At 55.2% G+C, this 24,261-nt stretch overlaps 2 protein-coding genes across 2 annotated transcripts in view; one reads left to right on the forward strand and one right to left on the reverse strand.

The window, feature by feature from the left end:
• Window positions 1–592: 592 nt before the first annotated feature.
• Window positions 593–2,066, reverse strand: LOC111150701 (translation initiation factor IF-2-like). The gene is made up of 4 exons (XM_022508245.1): window positions 2,051–2,066; window positions 1,389–1,499; window positions 754–1,221; window positions 593–669 (listed from the first exon to the last, which is right to left on the reverse strand). Exons 1-4 carry the CDS (start codon window positions 2,064–2,066, stop codon window positions 605–607), a joined length of 660 nt encoding a protein of 219 aa, XP_022363953.1. The 3' UTR covers window positions 593–604.
• Window positions 620–24,261, forward strand: part of LOC111150765 (inositol-trisphosphate 3-kinase B) — an 87,664-nt gene continuing 64,022 nt past the window's right edge. The window contains exons 1-2 of the mRNA XM_022508356.1: window positions 620–683; window positions 1,992–4,125. Of these exons, the coding sequence (XP_022364064.1) occupies window positions 2,200–4,125 (1,926 nt within the window). The 5' untranslated portion in view covers window positions 620–683; window positions 1,992–2,199. The remainder of the gene's footprint in view (window positions 684–1,991; window positions 4,126–24,261) is intronic.

Here is a 24,261-nt window from a genome sequence, read left to right on the forward strand (position 1 = left end):
ATGCTAAAAAGGTCCCCACGATTTGCTTTGTCTAAATGCACACCCAAAACTTTATTAAAAACATTTTTCAAAAATAAGCAAGACATCAGCAAGGCTCGGGGGAAGGGTGGAAAATGGATCGTATATCTTTTAACCCGCAGAAGTCAAAAGGCTTTTTTTTTTTTGCTGTTAGCTAACAATGGAAACTTTTTTTTTTTTTTTAAGTGTTTCCCTTTCTCGGTCTTGCCAAGCAATAGAAAAAAAAAAAAAAAAAGAAGAAAGAAAGAAAGAAAAGAAAAACTTGTTCCGCTGAGTTCAACCCCAGACGGGCTCACAACTTCCTTCCTGCTTTCCTCCCCCAAACCCCCGCCTTTCTCCCTCCTCCCTCCTCCCCACCCCACCCCCCATTTTTTTTTTTAATCGCACATTGAACAAACACTGAAGTAGCCAGAGCAGATACTGACAGGGGTAGTGTCTGCACGGCCCAGAAGGGCGTGCAGGGCCGGCCGGCGGAGCCTCCGCGCGATCGCCGGCCCCAGCCCGGGAGCTCTCCCCCAGCGTTCGCGCTCCCCTTTTTTGTCTTCCAGAGCTCGTTGGGGAGGTCGATCCTGAGCTTTTTCACTTTTCAAGCCATCTTGTTCCTACGAGGTCTGTGTCCCTGGGCCATATAGTCTGCTCGGGTCCGGGCAGCTGAGAAATTGCAGGTAAGTTTGGCGGCTTTTTTACTGCTCTCGCCTCCGAGCCCTCCCTCCCCTCCCCTGCCAGGGAGCCAACCTGGGCGTTCCGGGTTCTGGAAAGACGGAGAGGTGGGAAGCGGGGACGCGGACCGAGTGTGAGCCGGGAGGGCGGCTGGAGCCGAGGTGTGGGAAGGGGAGGAGGGACGGGTTCGGGGCGTCCCAGTCGCTCGTCTTCCGGGCCGCCGGCCCGGCCGCCTTCCGCGCGAACACCGGGCGTCCCCGGCTCGGGCAGCAAAGCCGCTGGGCTGGCGCCGGGCGAGACTGCCCAGGATGCGGACGAGCCCGGTCCTCGGCCGCGGCGCCCGGCGTTCGGAGCGCGGGCCGGGGCGGGGTGCCGAGCCGGGCTGCAGGCGCGCGGGCCCTCGGGTGCCTCCGAGTGGGCGCGGGTCCCGGAGCCTCAGAGGCAGCCGCGTCTTGGGGCACAGGGGGTGCGGAGGCTTGGCTCCCTGTACGCGCTCATACACACACACGCCTCCGCGGGGGGCGACGACAGGGGCGACGAGTACTGGTTCCGGTACAGGGGACGTGCAGCGCCTCGGCTCCGGGCGCGCGCAGGCGCGCCCACACTCACAAAACACACTTGTTTGGGGACAGGCGACAAGGCCAGTGCTGAAAAATCCCTCGGCTGCGGCTCCGCCGCGCGCCCAGGCCTTGGTAGGCCGAGGGACCCACCCCGAGCTCGGGATCGGGGAGGTAAACGGCCGGCGCGCAGGCGTCCTTCCGCAGCCCCGCGCAGGTAGCCGCTGGGGAGGCAGGTCCCGCTCAGGTTTCCCCAGCCGGTGCCTGAGGCCAGAGAGGGTGGAGCGGCAGATGCTGCGGCTCAGGGGCGGGTTGCCCTTCCTCCCGCTTAGAGCAGGGTTTGCTCGGCCGGAGGAGACTCGCAGACGGTAAATGCGGTGTCCGCACCCTCGGGGAGATCCGACTCAGCCGAGCCTTCACGCAGCACACTTAGGAACCAAGTAGCCGTACGTGGGCCCCCGCCCGCCGCGTGGCTTTAGATTTTGGACTCTGCAGGGACCTCAAAGCGCATCACACCCTGGGGGTGAGGGGTGGGTGCGCACTCGGGAAACGCACACCCGCCGCTGCGCTGGTGTCCGCGCCGAGCAGCGTACTCCGGTCCTGAGAGGTCCAGTGGCCCCGGACCCCCGACAGACCCGGCGTCCGCGAGCGGGCCGCCCCGCCCCTACTCCCGCCACCTCCCCCCCTGCACTCCCCCTCGACCGTCCCCCTCCCCCGCCCTCCGGGGTCCTGACTCTCCTTCTTGTGTCTCTACAGCGGCGCTGTCATGTATGGAGCTTTGGGCCGGGGCTGAGCCCTCCGTGTTGCCCCTCCGCCTGCAGCCCAGGCCATGCCACCGCCTCGGCGCGCCCAGCCGCGGCCGCTGGGTATCCGGGGCTGAGCCGGGAGCCGCGCTAGGAGGAGGCGCCGGCGGCGGAGCCCGCTCGGGAGCCGCGGCAGCGGGCAGCGCGGCGGACCCAGTACTATGGCTGTGTACTGCTATGCCCTCAACAGCCTGGTGATCATGAATAGCGCCGAGCAGGTGAAGAGCGGCGGCCCCCGGCCCAGCAGCAGCGAGACGCCCCCGCCGCGGGGGAGGGCCGCGCTGAGCCCCGGCAGCGTTTTCAGTCCCGGGAGAGGCGCCTCTTTCCTTTTCCCCCCCGCCGAGTCGTTGTCGCCCGAAGAGCCCGGGAGCCCCGGGGGCTGGCGGGGCCGGCGCAGGCTGAGCAGCGGCGGCGGCGGCGGCGGCGGCAGCAGCAGCAGCAGCAGCGTGTGCAGCCCGAGTTGGGCGGGCCGCGCTCGAGGGGACGGGCAGCAGGTGGTGACCGCAGGATCCCTCTCCCCTCCGGGGCCGGAGGAGACCCAGAGGAAGCTTCGAATCCTGCAGCGCGAGTTGCAGAATGTGCAGGTGAACCAGAAAGTGGATATGTTCGAGGCGCACATCCAGGCGCAGAGCTCCGCCGTCCAGGTGGCCCGCAGCCCGCGCCTGGGCAGGGCTCCTTCTCCCTCTCCCTGCCCCCTCCGCAGCAGCAGTCAGCCCCCAGGGAGGGCCCTGGCTCGGAGTGAGGAACGGAGGACAAAGTCGTGGGGGGAGCAATGTCTAGAGACTGCAGAGGCCGGCTCCTCCCGCCGGAGAGGAAGGGCGCTGGGCCTGTGCCTCTCAGAGGGCGACGAGGGGGTGGCACTTTTCCCCGGCCCCGGGGCCCCGTCAGGACCAGGGGCTCAGGGTGCAGCGGCTTCTGCAAGAATGGAGAAGGGGACCCCTGCCAGACCCCACTGCTCGCCCAGAGCTATGGAAATCGACAAGACGGTCTCTCTGCCTTCCCAAACGAGCAGCTGCCAAGCTTCCCCACTGGGGCTGATCCACGTGAACTTAGGGATGGCCACAGAGGGGACAGCAAGCACCACATCCAGTGGGCCACACCATCCACACGACCCTGACCTCACTGAGCGGCCTGAGAGGGCCCGAGAACTCAGTTGTGTGCACCCCCAGGAGTCTCTGGTGCAGAGACAGGGGCAGCCTCTGGGCAGCAAGACAAGCCCAGCCCCAGAGAGGGAAGGGCCCCAAAACGGGGAGCCCCCTGGGGAGGTGGGGAAAAGAGATCTGCCTGGTGGCCTGGGGGGCCCTGGGGTTCCTGAAGCCAGAAGTCCAGAGGACAGGACTGTGAATCCACAAAGCTCTGAGCTTTCTGAGGCCCCCAACCGGGTCAGGCCACCTCCAGACCTGGGCTCCGTAAAGCCGGAGGTGACCCAGGGTGGGGCCCCCATGGTCGGGGAGCCTCTAGCGAGCTCCAGAGGAGTGGATGCAGGGTCTCTGACAACACGAGGCTTGCTTGGGGGCAGTTGCTTAGCACAGCCAGGGACACAGAAGGTGAAGGCAGGAATTCCCTCCGGGGGAATGCTGGAGACTTTCCCTTCCTGGGGAGCTGCGAAAGAGCTGAAAGAACCACCGTGCCTTCCTGGGGACAGGCTGGGGGTGCAGCCTGGGAGCTCTGGGGCTTGGCTGGGCCCCATGGAGGCAGCCCAGCTGGCCTGGACGTGTGGCACAGGGGTGCAGTCAGAGGGCACTTGGGGAAGCCCTCAGCGGGACGGAGCTGCCCACCCCAGCCTGGAGCTGCTCTCCCCAGATCAGAAGGATAAGACGTCCCCGAGAGAGGCCTGCAGCCCCAGCAGTATACCAGCGGTCATCATCACAGACATGGGTGCCCAGGAGGACGGGACCTTGGAGGAGGCCCAGGGGAGCCCTCGGGGTAGCCTGCCCCTGAGGAAACTGTCCTCTTCATCTGCCTCCTCCACTGGCTTCTCCTCCTCCTATGAAGACTCGGAGGAGGACATCTCCAGTGACCCCGAGCGCTGCTTGGACCCCAACTCCGCCTTCCTGCATACCTTGGACCAGCAGAAGCCCAGAGTGGTAAGTTTCGTTCTGAGATTTTCCGTCAACTCGTTTGCATGCCCCTGTTGTTGTTACTTTCTCCTGAGTCACGAAGACTCCGATCAGGGCCCTGGGCCGGTTATAACTTCACTATCCTCTCCAGGTGTGTTTGCCGGGGAGGTGGCCGAGCACTGGCTGTGTATTCGGTAGCTCGGACAGTGAGTCAGTCACTTCACTTACTACTTCTATGTACATCTTAAAATACAATATTTAAGGTACATTTCTGGCAGGTCATCACTCCTTTCTCAGGGAGACAATGTTCATGAACGTTACCAGAAATTCCCCGAGTCCCCGAAGATAATGAACAGAGCTGCTGAGTATAGCTTTTGTCTGATCAGGCAAAACACAATTCTGTGATACCTTGGGGCAGAAGAAGACTGACAAGGTCATGGAATTACCTCGGCTTCTACTCATGGGCCAAGAAAACAAGCCATGGGATTCTATGACAGGTTCCGAATCCCGGGGCTGTGCTGGGGCCAGGTGTCCTGGGTGAAGAGGACAGCACGATATTTGTGGGATCCATGTAACTTAGATACAGTTTGATGGTATGAATTAAAACAACACCATGCTTTGAGCTATGCAATTTTCAAAAATAATAGAACTTTATATTTGGTTATGTTGCCCAAGCTAAAGTTCCCGATACATATGCTTGCTGGCTGGTGTAAGTACATTTCAGGTATGTTATTAAGTGAATTTGTTTTAAGACTTTTTATTTATTTATTTGAGAGAGAGAGAGAGCATGCACATGAGCGGGGGGTGGGGTAGGAGCAGAGGGAGAGGGAGAAGCAGACTCCCCACTGAGCAGGGAACAGCACGTGGGGTTTGATCCCAGGACCCAGAGCCCAGCCCCCTGAGCCACATTCGTTTTGATTAATCATACTGACATCTTGCTCTGGCCCTGGCAGGAGATGGGGGTTTATTTCTGTTACATAGTTAATCTCAGTCCCAAGCTGTTTTCACTCTTAGGAGAATCAGAGTGTCTTACGGAAGATGTTAAGAGTTGAAGCTAACACTTCTGAAAAGGTCTGGACTTTTTCTTACTTTTCCAGAGTACGGGGAATTTCCTAGTTCAGTGTGCAAGGGGAGGGGTTCTGGTGCTATGCTGGGGGAAAGTCTGCATTTTATTACAGCAGGTAGCCTTCTGACTTCATCTTGAGTATCAAATACTATGTGTCTTACCGCATTAACTCCAACCGCAGCTGCCCAGAACTTTATGTTTCTACTTGGCCTCCTTCTCAAAGGTATTTTGGACCTCAAAGCCTGTCCCTTTCGGACTCCCACTTTAGTAATCACAGTCTGAATTTTTGAACACTGAGCATTCCTGTTCATGAGACTCTGTTTTCTGCCGATGAAGGGGAGGCAAATGTGTATGCAAAATCTGGCCCCGATCAGTCTGGTGTTTTGTGAGGGGATAGGGCTGTGGGCACAGGCATACTGGCTTGTGGGGAGGAATGGTGCACCTGGGATGGGATGGACAGGCTTCTGGATGCAGGTGTGGCTCACGTCTCTCTGCCTTCCTGCCCACAATTACAGGCCTTCTGGAGAGGACAGTCCTCGGTTCTGCCCTTCCCATTTGCTTTTAAATCCCTGGCGCGTCGCTGGCACAGCCAAGTGGCTTTAACTCGTTCTCCAGCTTTCCATTCGGCCTTTCTAGGGGCGGATTAGCAGCTCCTATTGGCTGTCTCTCAAAGCAGCTTCTGTGTCCCAACCTTTGAAAAGGGCTGTTGTCTGGAAGTCAGTTAAAGGGAAGATCAATAAGGACAGGTGCTATTTTTTTTTTTTTCTTTTTTCACTTGCTGGAGGGATGCCAACTGAGAGGCCAGATGGCTGAGCGATGTTCTGTGAGCCAGCAGGTCCTCGGGTAGAAATGAGGGCTGCCGGGCACCTGGGGGACTCAGCCGGTGAAACCTCTGGCTCTGGATCTCAGCTCAGGTCCTGATCTCAGGGTCCTGGGTTCAAGCTCCTTGTTTAAAAATAAATAAAAATAACAAAGAAATGAGGCCTGCCTGTTGTCCACCCTCCCTACCCCTTTACACAGCTTTTCAGACACCCTCAGAGTAGAGCCAGGGAAAAATCCCGGGCAGCGACACTGAGTCACGTGAGGCGGAGGGGGTGCGCCCGTGGGGGAAGGGTGGGTAACCAACTGGAAATTATGGGATCCTAGGGACTTTTCAGCTGTTGGTTGAGTGCTTGCATGATAAGCCAAGTTTTCTTTTTCTTGTACAGCTTGTTATGGTGGAGCCTTATCTGTGACACCAAAACTTCTGCTCATTGGGTCAAAAATCCCTTGGTTACCTGATAATGATATTTGGTCTACAGAAGGCCTGACATCTTGATTGACTCGGCTCTGTAGACCACTCTGCGCGGGGTGGCTGAGGGACGCCCCTGCCGCCGCCCCTGCTCTTCTCCCACTCGGCTGCTCCTGTGTGTGGGGCTGCGCTGCGCTGCAGGTACGCACGGCCTCACTGGCTCATGCGCACATGGGCTCACACGTGCTCACACTCACACACGCCCTCACGCGTTCATGCTCACAGCACTCACGCACACACGTCCTCAGCCTGTTCACGCTCACACGCACTCACACGCACACACCCTCAGCCACTCCATGCTCACATGCTTACACACACACACGCCCCCACGTGTTCACGCTCAGAGCTCACACACACCCTCAGCCGTTCCACACTCACACATGCTTACCCTCACACACACCCCACGTTTTCACGTTCACACGTGCTCACACGCACACGCCCTCACCCAGTCACGCTTGCACGTGCTCACACACGCTTATAATCACACACGCCCTCAGCCGTTTCATACTCACATGTGCTCATTCACAACCCCAGCTGTTTATGCTCACATGTGCTCACACTCACACCTTCACCGTTCACGCTCACACCACTTAGACACACTTACCTGCTCACACACTCGCGTTCACCCTTGCCCCCTCGTGTTCATGCTCACAGGCCTCACATGCTCACGTGCATACTCAAATTCTCACACTCACATCCTCGGATTCATGCTCATACATGATCACTCACACTCATTCACTCTTATATGTTCACACTCACAATGCACTCAAGTGCTCACGCTCATACACACTCACCCTCACACGCTTGCACACCCACTCACGCCTACAGGTTTGAAATTGCATATTCAGCCTTCCAGTCATGCAACCAATCCCTGGCCCTCAGCCCCACACTGAGATTTTTTTTTTAATTTTTCCTTTTTTTCCCCTGCCCTGCCTTTTCCCAGAATTAAGCCTTTTGTGCCTTGTGCAGCTCGTTTTTTCCTCCTACAGAGGAGTGACTGTGGGTGATACTGTGCAGGCAGAGGTGACAGCCCAGGGAAGCCTGAAACAGGCTGCTTTGTTCACTCTCCGGCTGTCAGGTCCCCCTGCCACTGCTTGCTGGTGGAAACCCCACAGCCCGTGGACCGGAATCCAGAAGCCCTCCCTGTGGTTAAAAACAAAGTGCAAAGCAAGTTGTTTGGGATTACACTCTGAAAATCACTTAGCCATTTAGATGATGCAAATGAACCGTGGCTTTTTTACCAGGAGGGAATGTGGTCGGAAGGCTGGTCTCCCCCCACCCCGCCCTGCCGCTTCCACATGCAGGAGCTGTGCAGAAGTCTCACGCGCACGCACTTGCCTTTGGCTTTCTGCTCCTGATGAGCCTGACACACAGGCCCGGCCCTGAAGTCGAGTGCTCCAAGGCTTTGCACCTGTTTGTTTATAAAGGCTCACACGTTCGAAATTCACTCAGAAGCAACTGTATTGCACGCCTTACGTCTGGGGCTTAAATACACGCACCTTCACACTTACTGCTCTCTGCAGTATGAACAGAAATGAATTGCACTTGAGCAAAGCTGGTGTTCTTGCTTGCCGTTCTTGAAGAAGCTAAAAATCCCATCAGCACTTCTTGCCTTCCCTCTGTCACTCTGTTAAGAGTATGCGGGCCTTGGGAACACCAGGCTTCAAGGGTCTGTTAAAATATGCATGCATCTTACCTAAAAAATAGATTTTATTGATTTACTTCAAAATTGCATTATCAGTTATGCGTACAGAGGCTAAAGCAAAATGCTGGCCTACTTCCCTGGGGGAATCCATAAAGAAGTATCATATAGAATTCTGGCCTTCTTGGTACTTACAATTTCTTAGGGGCCCTTGGAATTTCATTTCCTTTGCTTTAAAAAAAAATAGTGACCAGTTCTGTGTTTGTTTCAGGGTGTGTGTGTGTGTGTGTGTGTGAAAAACTCACACATGCAGTAAAAAATTCAGACAGTTTAAAATGGTTTTACGTGGGGGCGCCTGGCCGGCTCTGTCCATGGGGCACATGACTCTTGATCTCAGGGTCATTAATTTGAGCCCAACATTGGGTGTGGAGCTTGCTTAAAAACAATTTTTCTTTAAAAAGTTAAAATGGTTTATGTGGTTTTGAAAAGTATAACACTTGAAAATGTAAAAGCCTTAGAGGGTTATGTACCAAAAAATGGATGTCATGGTGAGAACCTTTAAATAGAGAATTCTTTTCTGGATGAGAATCTCGAAGGCTTGGACCGGTGGGGTTTGGGGTTCAGGTTATACATGCTGTTTGCTTGAGATGGGACCCACTTTTTTTCTCAGTCCGTGGAGAGGATCTTTCTGACAAGGCCTCCTCACCTTTGCGATCTGGGAGGACCCTTGAGCCATCTAGGTGAGATTTCGGCATTCCTCTGCTCAGTTTAGGGATAAGAAAACCAAGACTCAGAGGCACAGAGACCCAAGGACAACCTCTGTGCCTCAGTTTCCTCTTTTTAAAATGTGTGTATTGCGTGAAGATGATCTCCTGGAGGTCTGTTTAGCTCAGTGGTCGTAAAATTCTAAACTTGAAATAAAACCCGGCATCTGTGAAGTCCGCGTCATGGTGTCGGAACATGCGACCTCTCAGACCCGAGGCCCAAATTGGGCACATTTTATTTTGTGCTTTTATTTACAACCCATTAATCGATCTGCCTCCCTTTGCCGGAAGACGGGTTCATCACATTTTGAAAAGCTTACTTTATTTTGGCAGGTTTCAACGTAGTTAGCTAAAGGCAGAATCATAAAGTATTTGATGGAAAGAGTTTTAGATCTTGGTAGAGAAAACTGCATAGACTTCTGGTAATCAACAGGCAACTGATTCGGAATTAACTCAGGAACTCCTAGCTTGTGTTGTGGCCACACCTTCAGGGTAGAAGGTTCTCTAGTTTTGACAAGAGACAGAACCTGAGCATGGCAGGTTGTGCACGCCGGACCCTCAAACCCAGGACAGAGTGTGCCTTGCAGGGATTTTTTTCCTGGCCAATTAGAATTGGCCCCAGGGAAAGATGTATTTTTCACGAATCGGGGAGCACACTGTTGAGGAAATCAAACACAACCAAAAAGTGAGCTCTTGCATCCTATGAAAAGCCATGTAGAGTGCCAACCGCCGTTTGAACAACTGGATGTTTGGGATTTTATATGTCCCATTCTCCCGAGACCACATGTGCCCTCTCCTGGGTCGGGGTACTGTTGACTTGGGGAGTCGAGGTCATTGGCGCTATCAGTGGTCTCCGCACATGGAGCAGGAGCACCCAGCATCGTAGCTGTCCCTCAGACCAGTGGCCCCAGTGCACCTGATGGTAGAGCCCCCACAGAGGTCCGAAGAACCCATTGTCTTGGTCCCAGGACCCTCCAGACACATGCAACTTGCTACAGTTCTGATGCCAACCTTGAGTCCCACTGCAGGCCTCCCGGAACCCTGGTCATGCTATTTTTCAGGAGACAACTATTATTTTAAGAACAGTTCACATAGGGGCGCCTGGGTGGCTCTGTTGGTCTAGCGTCTGCCTTTGGCTCAGGTTATGATCTCAGGGTCCTGGGATCAAGTCCCGTGTCGGGCTCCCTGCTCAGCAGGGAGCCTGCTTCTCCCTCTCCCTCTGATCCTTCTCCCTGCTTATGCTATCTCTCCTTCTCAAATAGATGGATAAAACGTGTGAAAAATATAAATAAATAAAGACAATTCGGGTCTCCTCAGCTGAAAGACACCATGCATATATATGATCCCATTAGGAAGCCGAGCCTCTGTTCTTGGTGTTAAAAAAATAACAAGAACTTTTCTACAGTGTATGTAGTTGGCGTAATACAAAGCTGGGTCTGGGAGAGGCTTTAAAGCTCATTTCCTCCAACACCCACGTTTTAGAGACAAGGAATGCAAGGCCAGAGATGGTTCAATACAGTGACAATACCTATGTTTACAATTCTTCTTTTCGCTTAAAGAACTTGATCAGTGGATAAGCTCCTTACTCCCCCTGGGAGAGCGTCCTTGGCTTTAAACACAGCTCATGCTTTTGAAAGGTTCATCAAGGGGAGGGAGGGATGAGTGACTGAGTGACGGTATCTCTGCTGCCTTATCCACCCACCAAGGAGATGCTGAACCATCTAGAAGGTGGAGAACAAAGAAAGGGGAAAAAGAACGAGGAAGGCGAGCTCACGGCTTCTCCCTGTGACCTCGCTGGCTTGGGGGTGATGGTGCCCGTCTGCAGCCAGCCCGCAGGTCCCGTGGGAGGTGGAGAGAGCAGACGTGCCCTCACGGGCCGCTGAGTGCCCAGCACCTCACCTGCCCCGTGGGAGAGGCTCAGTAGGTGTCGTGGAGGTGGGCTTGCACTGGCGAGGCAATGTCTGCCTGGAAAATCCCCCGGGCCCCTTGCAAGAAACGCTCTGTAGCAGTCCCCAGATTGCTTGCGTCCCAGTCCAGTCCTGGGAAACGATTCTCCCGCAGCCAACAGGGGTGGAATACAATCAGTTTCTCAAAAGCTGGATTCCCCAGGCCAGCTGTGAAGCCATCACAGGCAGTGGACGTGGTGGGACATCGGGCACAAGGCCGGCTGCCCCTTCTTTCTCTGGTTCCTAGAGTGGGTGCCCCTGGTTCGGTCTCGAGGCTGGGAGTCCGCTGAGGATCCAGGAGACACCAGGTGAACAGCTCCGCCGAAGACATGCACCCATCGCAGGGCGTTTCCAGGGGGGAGACCACGCCCGTGCTCTCGTGGGAAGGCGGACCCGGCAGGCCTTCTCGGACCAGGAGCAACTTGTCCTAGGTCAGCACGCAGGCCTTTGACCGACTAACTGGTCGGGCATGTTTCTCGACAGTTCCATTTGGAGCTGGCTGTTAGAAGTCAGATTTTTTTTTTTTTTAAGATTTTATTTACTTGACAGACAGAGATCACAAGTAGGCAGAGATGCAGGCAGAGAGAGAGGAGGAAGCAGGCTCCCCGCTGAGCAGAGAGCCCGATGTGGGGCTCGATCCCAGGACCCTGGGATCATGACCTGAGCCGAAGGCAGAGGCTTTAACCCACTGAGCCACCCAGGCGCCCCTAGAAGTCGGATCTTTCCCGGCTGCTGAGCTTTACTTGAGCGTTTGATTGACTTGGTATCACTTCGTGGAGGGCCATTCAGTAGAAGGTTCCTCTGCAGGGCTCTTGTCAATACTACACATTTTTTATTTCCTGAAACGTTTGCTTCTCTTTTGCACCAAAACAGCTAAGTTTTACAAGGAACCAGAAAGCGCATAGAACGAGCCTCTGTAGTTCATCTTTACGTATAGCTTAATGGGGGGCGGGGGGGATAGGCTGTGACCCCCACCCCACCTCAGAATCTGTCAGAAAACTCCTCACCCGGCCTGAGCTGGTGGTGGTGAATTTTCAGCTCAAGAAGAGCCTCCCTCGTGAAGGTCACGGTTATCCTGTTCATCTAGCATTTTACTTTTGTGGTAAGGTTCGGGTGGAAAGGGAAAATGAAATGATATAGCGTCTCGAACAGAGGCCTGGAGATTATTTCCGTTGACCTGGTGACTAAGATTAGGGGTGGCCCAATTTAGAGGTGATATGGTGTGTTATTGGCGTGGGGTGCACACACACACCCCCACTGAGGCCCGGGGAGCTCCTCCCATGGGCTCTCCCTTTGCCCAAGTTTGCAAAGTTGATCTCGGTGCATCAGAGAGCAGGGATGGGAGACTTGTGCCTTCAGCATTGGGGGCTCCGAGAGCAGTTTACTTTCTTCACTCCTTTTAAAGGGTCCTCTGCCTTCTGCACACACACACCCCACCCTCACTACTTCCAATCAGAACAAATAAACCGATGGTCCTGTTTTCCAGGGAGAAGCTGTAATACCTTCTCTCTGATTGGCCTTTACCACTTTCCTACTCTGCGGGCAGGGAAGGAGGGATATGGTGGCTGGCCATCCCCCATAAAGATCTGCAGTCTCTCTTGGTAGGCCGCCAGCTGGTGGGGCCTGGGCAGTTCCAGGGGGAGGTCACTGCACCCCCCAGGCAGTTTCCAGCAAGTGCTTTTCCAAGTTCACGGACATTCTTTCCAGGCTCAGCTCAATTTGTTTTCTTCTTCTCTATGGCAATTGATGACTGAGTCGTCAAGTGTGTGAGTCTGCAGGATCTCCCGTGAAGGGCTTCCTCCAGAGTTGCCTGGGAGCTGGCCTTTGTCTAAGCCTCTGCTATGCGTGGGCGTGTCCGGTTGTGTCGTGTTTTTACAGGTTCACTCCCCAAAGAGCAGATCTAATACAGTGCACCTCTTCACGATGGGTAGACGGGGGCCCCGGTTGGGGTAGGGAGAGGAACTTGGGAGTATCACTTCTCTAATGCTTAAAATGCTTATCTAACCTGAATCTGCCAGCAGGAAACTGAAAAGGCCTGTGTATGACAATGTCAGAGACAGTTTGATCTCTTAACAATGTCAAGTGGAAAATCCAACCACAGCCGGTAGCTTGAGAAATGGCTAGGACGTCTTGTTGGGACGGCCAAGCCTCACACCCAGGCTGCTGAGCCGAGGGTAGGAAATGGGGCTGCCGGGGGGTTGGGGTTTGAGAAACTGTTGGAAAATCCTCACAGATGCAGAAATGGCTAATGTGGGGGACAGTCTGAATGCCCTGTAGTTGGTATTTTATTTTAAGATATTTATTTATTTATTTGAGAGAGAGCGCACGCCCGCGTGTGCACATGAGGGAGGAGGGGCAGAGGGAGAAGCAGGCTCCCTGCTGAGCAAGGAGTCCATTGCGGGGCTCAGTCCCAGGCAGAAGTTGAACCAGTGGAGCCCCCCAGGCGTCCCTGTAGTTGGCACTTTAGTCTAAGACATTTTCAATGCTGTATAGTTGGTGTCTTCGCCTCCTCCACTTCCCCTGCCTCCATCACAGTGATCATTAGCTCATTAGCATCGAGCACTTGGCTCATTCCAGGTCATTCGGCAGGTGGCCAGCGCAGGGCCTCCTCTGGAAACTGTTGGGCACACTTCTGGGGTGCAGGGTGCTAGAAGAGCCAGCGCCTCTCAGATCCGCATTGGCCCTCTTTGGGATGCGGGATCTTTATCTGTGAAATGGGTATATTAATAAAGCCTTTCTACTTCAGTAGTCGTTGCGAGTCTCAAGGGAGAGCATTCTGAGAGAGTAGGATTCTCTCCCGCCTAAACTAGTTTTAATCGTGAGCACCAGGACACTGCTTTGAACGCCTTCCCAAAAGAGGATGGACAAGGTCAGGCACTGCGTGCGTGCAAGATGCCCCACGTTGGTGTGACTGACCCAAGACGTTGCTTGTGCCAGCATCTCGGCCAGAGTGGATGGTGGACGAAACTTCCTGGGCCTCGCTGTCCCGTGCGCAGGTGGGGTGCAGATGGGATGTAAGTTCGAGAAGCCGGAGTGGGTGCGGAGGGGGCTGCGAGGCAAGGGTCAGTGTTCCCCAGTGTTCCCCACACTGAATCTGCAGGCTCTGAGCTCCTGCATAACTGAGAGGCAACTGTGCTCTGTCTAGAGTTGGAGGGTACCTAACGGGGGCATCGATTTTTTTCCAGTACCACACAGTGGTTTTCTCTCTGTGTTCTGGAAAGTGAAAGGGAGGAATCCAGCAAAAGCTAGAATTTTTCGAGCAGATGCAATAATCAGCAGATAGGAACTGGGCATTTCCTAAGTATGGCTGGGCCCTGGGCTAGACCTGGAATCCTGGGCACACAGGGGGCCACCCATACTGAGAAGCAGACATTTGTCCCAGCTGTGCAGAGGTCGGGCAGCCACGTTCCGGCTCTGTCTGCAGGCACCTGTGCTGAAGAGAACGGCCTGGTGGATGCTCTGCCTGTCCCTGGGGTCCTGACCTGGGAGGCAAAGCCGAGGCCAACAGATAAACTTGAGAGTGGCGAAACTCAAGAACAAGGTGTAGGGCCATGAATACGAGCACATTCATTAAAGAGGAGCTAATACGTAGAGTCGGTGTTGCTGTGTGACCCATGCAGGGGGCTTCTGTGTGTACTGAGCAGCCACGTGAAGGGTTCTGAATTTGGGCACTGGCCCCTGGAGAGGGAGTCTGGGTGATACCTTGAGGAGGCTGCTACCTCTGTTAGGAGCACCAAGCAAAGGGACTGTTCTGGATCCAAAAGTTCCAGGAGGTTGGAAAGGAAGAGGGAACACGCCCCCTGCGCCCCCTCCCCAAGCCTTAACACCCTGCACTGAACTCCATGAAGACTGATGCAGTACGTGGAAATGTGCCTTGAAGGGGGCCTCAGGAGACCACCCACCCCCACCCCAACTGACCAGAGGAACGTGATCAGGAAGCTTGGCATGGAAAGCTTGGCACAAAGGGACGTCTGTGTTTACTGAACTTGAATCTAAGCAAGGGCCCTGGGGCAGGCTGGGGCGTGGCGAGCCCTGATGTGGCCTCAGGGCAGAGTCCTGGGTTTGTGTGTGAGCTTTGAGTGTGAGCTTTGTGACTGGAGAAATACCTTCCTTTCTGCCTCCATTTCAATGTCTGTAAGGTGGGATGGACGGTACCACCTTCAAGTTGTGGGGAGGGCTGCTCGGGTGAGCACAGAAGTAGGACGTGGGGGCAGGAGAGCCTGCAGATCCAAATTCACACCCTCCTTCAGTCCCAGAGTCTGTCCCTGGGGGTGCTTCACTTCTCTGCGCCTTCCTGACTTGTTGAGAAGATGCGGTGACAGGCGTTGCCTGTGGGCCCGGCATTGGGCAGGCGTGGGTGGGGGTCACCTCCGCTAAGGTGGGGGGGGCCCAACCCCATCCCAGGTACAGCTCCTGCAGGATGACAAAAAGCATCAGGATTCACTTTCCCAGAGAGATCTCTCCATTGGGGGAGAGACCTGCTTTGTTACCAGGGGCTCAGAACTTGACGTTGAAAAAACAACCCACTGCATTCAGCTGCTGGCAAGGGGTGTCAGGTTATTCCCCCGGGACCAGTCTCTCTTTATTCTGTCCCCTGCTCTGTACAGCTGCGGCTCCTGGGGCCTGGGAGGTCTCTGAACAAAAGTGATTTACTTGGCCTCCCCTGTGCCTTTTCTGCCAGTGGGGTGGGCACCCGCTTGCCACAGTGGGCTCTTTCTTTTGCCGTGGACCCCGCTGAGGCCTTGAGGACCGGGCCGGTGGGTCTCGGGGCCTCTCTGCACTATGCCCCCCTCCCGCGATGGGAGCGGAGGACAGCCTTCCTGGCACCTCCCGAGTCACACGGCTGCTCTTGGCTGTTGTCCGGGCTGATTTGTGCGGAGCCTGCTGGACTGCTCCTTGGGGCTGGGGTGGCAGACGGTGTAGAGGTAGAGGGGTCAGGTGGACGGACCCCGAGTGTACCAGCTCATGTCGGAGCCCCGGCAAAGGCCGGGGGACCCTGTGTGGGCTCTGGTGGGAGATGGGGCTGTGTGGTGACAGGTCCCACAGAGTAGCACGGGCCGTCCCTTGGCCAGGCGTGGACACTGTCCCGGGGACCCCTCTTGCTGAACACAGACTTCTGCTTCACTCCACACTGAACGCAGGATGTGGAAATCTTTCCTTCCCCTATGGCTCTAGTGTGGGGTGAGCAGCCTGCTTGGCTAACCCTTGGGATCCCCGTCTTTCCTGCCTGCTGTTGGTCCCATGAACCTCCATGTGTTCCAAGATGGCCGTGAGGCCTCTGGGCAGAGTGTCCAGGCACTCAACCATCAGCTCCTTCAAGAGGCACTGTGTCCCCTTCTGGAACAATGGGTCTCTGGCCTGGCTTACATCTTCCCTGAGCCCCAGATTCCTAGCTTTTGCAGGGATCCAGAGGCCGGCGTCTGGGAGGAATGGAACCACTGAAAGAGCTTGTTAGCCTGTGGCAGCCTTGACCTCAGAGGCCGCGTGCAGGACAGTAGCTCCCTTTTTGCCCCGACCTGGAAATGTACACGGCGTCGTAATTAATTTCCATCGCAGCCTGAAGCCTTACGGAGCACCATCTGGGACTCTGCTTGCCTTGCGGTCTCACACGGCACATCGAAAGTGAGTCTGCTACCTTGGGAGAGCCACCTCCCGCCCCAGTGCAGGCCTCTGTTTCCCCTTTGCCTCTGGTGGCCTCCGATACCACATCCCCGGGGCAGGGAGGGGCAGGGGGAGGCAGGAGAGGCTCACCCAGGAGCTGCACCGGCTGGGAGCCCTGGGGTCTGTATGGGTTGGCCCACAGGGAAGTGCCCTGAGTGTTCCCGCCTGGCCTTTGGGGACACGGGACACTGACTTCGGAAAGAGGATTTTTAAGAACCTCAGGAAATAGTTCACTGTGACCCCATAACCAGGTGTTAGAGAAGAGAATGGGAGTCCTCAACGGAGGTTTCGAAAAGTCAGTCACTTCGGGGCTCCTGGGTGGCTCTGTCTGTGGAGCATCTGACTCTTGATCTCGATTCAGGCCTTGATCTCAGGGTCGTGAGTTCAAGCCTCGTGTCGGGCTCCATGCTGGGCGTGAGCCTACTTAAAAAAACAAAAAACAAAAAATAAAAAAAAAACGGCCCATGAAGGACAGGATGGAGGCAATGTGGCTCTCTATACTTCTTGGGAAATTCACTGGGAGTGACAACATTACTACAAATTCTTGTAAACTGACTGTGTGGTTAAAAGTGCTGAGCTGTCTTGGAAGACACAGTAATAATAAAATAAGAGCAGCTATGACTCCTGGCCTATCGGTTCTGTGCCAGGCTCAGTCTATAAATTGCTTCACTGAATTTCTATAAGGTCTCTATTTTCCTTCTCCCACGGCAGGTGGACCACGGATCCGCAGCACAGCTAGTAAGTGGCAGGCCTCGGCCCCCAGCTCTTCCTCCCTGCCACCTGTGGTCTGTCACCAGGAGGACGGAGGAGGCTGGTGTCCTCTGCGAGGGGAGGGCGCGGTTCAGATCTGGGCCCTGGGCTGGAGGGGGATCGGGGCTGGCTGTGTCGAGTGCAGAAGCCTTAGAGATGGGCCGCTGAGGGCATTCGGTTACCTGTGCCTTGGACAGACCCCATCTGTGGGGTGAGAGAGTTGGCTTCGCGTCGCTGCCCTGGAGTCATGCTTCAGTCTAGTTCAAGATCAATTTTCTATTCTCAGAGGTGAAACTAAGAGAGGATTCTTTTCCTTGTCAATGAATGGGCCTTTGTGCAAGAAACACAGACTCAGTTGATGGAACAGCCGCAAAAGGGAGCTTCTGGAGCCGCCTCGAAGCTCCCAGGCCCGGTGGGGAGGGAAGCAGAGAAGCCCGGAGCTGGGCAGCGACCCCCTGATGGAGGAGCAGGGGAGGGCACCCCAGCATTCCAGATCCTTCTCAGTGACACAGGTGAACACCTGTCGTGGTAGTTGCAGACATGCCAGTAGCACCTGGGCTGGAACAGGCAACATCACATGGTGATTCCTGCCTGCAGACTTCTGTTAGGAGACACGGGACGACCAAAGAAGAGAAGGTCTGTTCCAGCGGGGCCAGTAGGCAGGACAGGGGGCCCTGCGCTGCCATAGGTGGCCGTCCCCGGGTTCCTCCCCTGCCAGAAGAGACCTGCTCTGCATGGCATCGGTGGGCAGAGCTGTGTCTGAGTTTGTGAGCTTCCAGATGCCGTGGCTGCACTTACACAGGGGACTGCAGTGTCACCACGGGGTGGTGGCCTCTGTGAGCACGGAGAAGGTGCCCGAGGGGCAGCGAGCGGCCACCATGGGCCACGTCCGGCCCCAGCAGAGTGAGCACCATGCCCCAGGATGGTTCAGCCTCGTCCCACGCTCCTCGGAGACTCTGACGCAGCTGTCCCTCTTAGGAAGGGACTCTGTGCTGCATGCGCCGTGTGGCCATTACGGACATGCGTGTCCAGGGTCCTATGCAGCCGTAGGCATTCGCTTCTCTGTGATAGGTGCCCATGAGTGCACCTGCTGGGCCATAGGGTCGTCACGAACTTGCTTAGTTTTTAAGAGTCTGCCAGACCATTTCTAGAGTGACCGCGCCTCGGTGGCTCCCAGCGACCATGTGTCAGCGATCCTGGTTCCCTGCATCGTGCCAGCATGCAGAGTGGCTGTGGTTTTCTACTTTAGCTGCTCCGAAGCTGCGTGGGGCTGCCTCCCTATGGTTTTAGTGGGTTTCTCCCCGATGGCTAACGGTGATGAACGTCCTCTCGTGTGCGTATCTGCCACCAGTACATCCTCTTCAGTGAAATGATTTGGCTTAAAAAAAAATATTCCCCAGAGGTGCTGCAGAACACGGACAGGGTGTGTAAAGCCTTGTGCCTTCGTTACCTGCACCCACCCTGTCGAGGGAGCTGTGCCTCTTCCCACCCCAGGGAGGGCACGTGGTCACCCCCGAGGTCCCGTTCTGCGCCCAACTTCTCTGACCTCAGAACAGAGTGGTGACCCCCAGTAGCCTCCCCTCTGAGCGGCCCCCACTCACACCATCATCTCACCGCCCCAGGGCCTCAGGATCCACCCCCCACGCCACCCCTGGGGTTGTTTCACTGAAGTAAAGCAACAGCAGGCACCAGCAGGGAGTGTCTCCCGGGCACCTGCTGGGCCTCTCTCCCGGCCTCCCCGAGGAGAGGACATGGGGCTGAGGCTTAGCCTCCCCTCCAAGCTTCCCCTTGGGTCTCTTCGGCTTGGCCTGCACTTGGGGTTTAGTTTTGCAACACAGTTGTGCTGAAGGTCCCAGAAATGCTTCCTTTTTTGTGTTCATGAAACAGAAAAGAAAAAGTGCATGTATCCCTTCAAACGGTTCCAAACAGTGGTGAGCAAAGTCCCTTTTCCCCTATGGAAGTAGCATGGAGTCGCAGCCCGCACTGTGGGATGATGGGCAGTGTTGCTGGTTTTCTGCCTTTCGCCTCCCACCTGGGAGGGGCTGCAGGAAGTGGCCTGGAGTGTTAATGGGGCGGCTGCCAGCTTGAGGGCCTGCTAGAGGGTTCCGTCTCTGTCTCCACGGGGAAGCAGGGCGGGGTGGGGGGGGAGGCGGGTGTCGTCGTGCTTTAAGAACATATTTGCCTTTGCTCTTCTGCCTCGAGAAGGACTTGGAGTGTGTGAAATGCTCATCCTTCATCATCCCTTTAGTGACTCCTAAAAAACAAGAAGGCGTGGCTGTTTCTTCCTTGGTCTAATGAAGTCTAATATTTACAAACCCTCCTTCAGTGAATTGGTACAAACACTCTGTCCCAAAGAAGGAATTGTTTTCCACATGGGCTTAGAGGAGTTATGGAGAACAAGCGAGGAGTTTTACAGGAGGCTCTGAGCCGGGGTGGGGGAGATGGTCTCATGTAGGTAGGTGATCACAGGCTTTCCACCCAGTCCCTGTGGCGTACTAGAACGTTCTGGCACATCACAGCAGTCATTTGATGGGGCCCAAGATCAAAGAAGCAGCTGAATCACATGATGGTTTGGTTCAGAATCTTTTTCTGGTTTGGTACTTTCTGAAAGCCTAGGTTTCATTCTGGTTGAACTGGTTCGATAGTCTTGAGGGAAGAGGAGGAAGAAAAAAACACCCTTGTTATGGTCCTGGTTCGAATTAAAATTTGATATTTGTGTTTGGTTTGAGGTCAAATAAATAAAATGCATTATGGCTCTTGGGGAGTCGTTCATTCTGATTCAAGTCACTTCTGCAGATAACATCACAGTTATAAAATTTATTTCCCGTGAACCTGCAGTCTTCCGGAGTGGGGTGTGTCGGTCTCATTTCTTAAATATTCTGGTTAACTGGGAGATACTGTAAATTGCCTTCGTCCTTTGCAGTGAACTAGAAGATACTGGATGCCCAAGCCAGCAGAGGTTTTGCTAAATGCACAGACGTTGTCTTCTGGGGACCAGAGGAAGGTTTTATCCACGAACTGCAACCAGGCAGCTTTGAGGAAAGGGTCAGCTCTTGACTCGAATAGTCCACAGACATGTACTGGGTGCTGGCTGAGTCTGGATTATGGTGGCAGGTAGGGATCTGTGTGTGAGTGGAGCATAGCTCCTGCCTCCTGGGAATCTTAGCTCGGGGAGGAGGCAGATTGCAATAGCTCACGTCTCTGGTGCATCTATGACTGGTAGACTGGTAGACTGGTAGACTGAGCAAGGGGTTAAGCAAATGTCGAAAATCACAGCGATAGAACAAGCAGGACCCAAACTCAGGCCTTTTAACTGTAACAAAGAGTTTCTCAAATGTAGCCTGTGGACATTTGGGGCCAGACACGTTTTGGTTTGGGGGAGCTATTCTGCACACCGTAGGGTGTTTAACGGCCTCCCTCAGCAGCAGCCTCTGCCCCTGATTGCAGTGGCCAGAAGTGTCTCCACGCATTGACAGAGGTGCCCCAAGGGGCAGATCGTCATGGGTCAAAAGCCGGGGTTCTAGAGCTTGTCCCGTAACAAGCAGTCTACACTGCCTTCCAGGGCAGATGCTGCAGAACCATGTCCATGCGTGCAGAGGGGGGAGTCCAGCCAGGGTCCCCGACCAGGGTCCTGCTGGAAACAGAGGACAGAGGCCTCTCTCTCCGGGGCTGCCAGGAAGAGAAATGGCAGGGAAGTTGTTATTTGTGTGGAATTTTGGTGGAGTTCACTGGGGCAGAGAAAGGGGAACTATCTCCGGAGTAGAAGGACCGACCCCTCCACAGGCACAAAAGCAGGACCGACAAGGCAGTTTTACAGAATGGCAGATAGTTTGCTGTGGACCCTCTGCTTCCCTCCTCTTGCTGTTTTCTCATCCCCTCCTTTCAAGCCATGAGCCAGTTCCCAGCAGCTAGAGAATTCTTCCAGTCACAGGTCTGTGTCGGTCAGGACAGGCGAGGCTCTGCTGCAGTAAGAAGCAGCCCCACAGTCAGTGGTTGCCAACAGCAGGGGTTTACTTCTGGCTCATACCGCATGCCTGGTCCGGGTCAGCTGCGTCCTCATGCTGCACACTAGGCTGACGGTGCGGCCCCTGTCTGGAGCAGTGCTGGTCACCGTGGCAGAGAGAGTGAGAAGATGGGGATTCACATGCTGCCTCAGAGAGCTTCAGCTCAGAGAAGTGGCACATTTCTTCTGCTCATATTTTTTTCTTTCCTTTTTTTTTAAAAAAAAGATTTTAGTCATTTATTTGAGAGACAGAGAGAAAGCATGATCTGGGGTGGGGGACGCAGAGGGAGAAGCAAACTCCCCACTGAGCAGGGAGCCTAAGCGGGACTCGATCCCAGGACCCTGAGATCATGACCTAAGCCGAAAGCAGATGCTTAACCAACTGAGCTACCCAGGTGCCCCCCTTCTGCTCATATTAAGTTGGACAAGCAAGTGTGTGTCCTCACCTAACTTGAAGGGGATGGGGGCATTGAGTCCTACCATTTGCCCAAGAGAAGAGCTAGAAATATCTGGTGGACAGCCCTGACGTCCAAAGCCTGTACCTGAGCCGTGGGAGTGTGGGCCACTTGCCCTGGCTCTGAGAGACTCCCAGCTTGGCGTCAAAGAATGAATGGCCTGTTTCCAGGCTCAGTGACAAACTGCTGAGCAAAAAGAGAAAAGTGGACCATCAGGATTCCAAAACAGTTTGATTTTCCAAATAAGTCAAAGAGATCCTCATGGGTTAGGACCAGGTCGTGAGCCCTCGTTCTTAGAGTTACGATGTTGGGCGTGGGAGAAAGTATTCAAGTAAACAGGGCCTGGATGCAGTGGGCTGTGTCTATAAGGAGGGAGTAGTGGATCAGGACATCCGTGGTTACTTAGACCCCAGATGCTTTCCCTGGCTGTTACTGTAGGAAGCAGAGCGGCTTTCAACCCAAGCCAAGGGTTGAGCAAGATGGTGTCCTTCGTGAACCATAGATTTACGGGTTGTTTTGAGATAGTAGAACACGCTGGGCGTGAGCAGACGTGACCGACGCCCTTCAGGATGCTTTCAGAAGGCCTGAACAAATTCCTTATAAAACCAGGAAGCATCTTCCTCGTTGGAAACTCATTCAGACCGTGACTCGGTCCCAGGCCCTGGAGTATGGAGATAGAGACAGAGCCTGGCTGTGGTGGATCTAAAATGGGATAAAACCGGAAACCTGTGGGAAGGACACAGGCCTTGACACCCCTTGATAGGGGGCACAGAGGTCTTAGAAAAATAGAACTAAAAATACCAGCTGTTGGCTATGTCCCTCCCCAGTGACCCGCTCTCTCCAAACCTGGTTTCCACTCAATTTCTGAACTGGTTTTCACCACGGTGTGTAGGGAGCTAGGGCAAGTGAGGTGGACAGAAGTGGGGGCGGGTGTGGGCACAGGCTTGATTCAAAGGGAGACAAAATTAGGAAGCCACTGTCTGGGAATTGGGAGGTTAGGGGCATTCCAGAGACGGGAGGAGCCCGGAGCAGCCCGCTGGGTCCCAAGTCTCCCCCGTAGTGGGGGGGAGGCTTGCTGGAGCGTGCACGTGGGTATGTGCATATGTGTGTGTGTGGGGGGGGTGGGCCTAGATGTGGATGCATGTGTCCCCCAGGGAAGGGCTGCGGTGAAAGGTATGCAGAGGACCTGCCTGTGGTTTGTTGATTGCTGTCCGAAGCAGGTTGTGTGCACTACCCCCTCCTCCGTCGGGGACCCCAGGGCACCAGGATGCCGTGGCTCCCTGGCATTTTCCACACCCCCAGTCTGTACTGTTCTTCTCTCACTCTGAGGGCGGCAAAGCAATCTTGTCCTTCTAGAAGCTTCCAAAGGCTGAGCAGGACTGGGTAATGGAAGACTGGAAGGAGCCTGAACAGACGGGTGGGCTGAAAGGCACAGGTGACAGCTGAACACAGGGCCAGGGCAGCCAGAGTGAGGCCAGCTGTCCCTCCTCCTAAACCAGTGCTCCCTCCACCGAGACCACTGTCCGTTGCACACCTTTGCTTCTGCAGCTGCAAAATGGGCACACAGCTTCAGCTGAGCAGGAACTGCTTGCAAATGTGCCCGCTCTGGGAATTTGTTTCCATCAAGAAGGCCCCCAAGGTGGCATTGTGGCTCGGCTTCCTTCACCTTCTTTGCCCACTGCCCACTTTGCATGGGGCCACCGCAAGCACTCGCCTGCCCTTCACTTCCCCTGGGGCTGGGACTGTGCCCGCGACGGCTGGGAGAGCAGGGATCCGGACTGCTGTGGACCTCCCCAGGGCCCCCCAGTTCCCAGCATCAGGCTCTGAGAAGGGCTGCCTCCCAAGCCTTGCCCACCCCCCCCCGGAGCGGCAGGAAGGTGGTTCACCCTGCTCTTACCCCGGGCTTTGAGGTCTCCGGAAGACACAGGTACTAAATATAAAACCACGACGACTATCTCACTCTTGCTACATTTCCACCCTGGCGGCTTACTGTACATCACCGCAGAAATTTCCTGAAGCCCTTCTCCCAGGCCCCTGGGGCCAGGCTGGGGGGCACTTGAGACTGAACATCCCTCCCACCGCCCCCCCCCGAAGGCCCGTCGCACGGCTTGCTTGGGAAGAGGGAGGGGCACTACTTTCTAGAAAAACACCATCCTCCCACGAGGAAACTCCCAGTAACTGATCTGGGGGAACAGAGTGGCCCCAGACTGCGGTGAAGCCCCACCTTCCCCTTCTGGCCTCTGGGGTAGGGGTAGGAAGGGGGGTGTGGCAGAGACCCGGGTAGGTTCAGTTCAGCGCTTGAAGAGAAGATGGACGGTCGTCCTGAAAGATTGCCGTTGGCACTTGTCACCTCCCTGACAAGCGAGGGGAGGTCCCCATGAGTAGATCTCTGTGAAGCTTCAGTGTTTCTCGTGCAGTTTTCCCAAGCAGGGCGTTGTTGGCATTTGGGGCAGGAGAGCTCTGTACTGGGGCTGCCCAGCACCTGTGCGTCATCACTGTGCCCCCCTCCCTGAACATCCAGACACCCTCTCAGGCTGGGCAGGCGGTTTCTGGTTAACAGCCATAGCGAGGAAGTCTTTACGTTG

This window comes from Enhydra lutris, unplaced genomic scaffold (assembly GCF_002288905.1).
Source record: "Enhydra lutris kenyoni isolate GAN:26980312 unplaced genomic scaffold, ASM228890v2 scaffoldscaffold24, whole genome shotgun sequence".
NCBI classification, from domain to species: Eukaryota; Metazoa; Chordata; class Mammalia; order Carnivora; family Mustelidae; genus Enhydra; species Enhydra lutris.

Excerpts from the sequence above, each read along its gene's own strand:
- LOC111150701 (XM_022508245.1), bottom strand. Across the intron at positions 1,222-1,388 it reads TCCCCGATCCCGAGCTCGGG|TACTCGTCGCCCCTGTCGTC; the intron begins GTGGGTCCCTCG and ends TACCGGAACCAG. Across the intron at positions 670-753 it reads CCAGAACCCGGAACGCCCAG|CTGCCCGGACCCGAGCAGAC; the intron begins GTTGGCTCCCTG and ends GCAATTTCTCAG.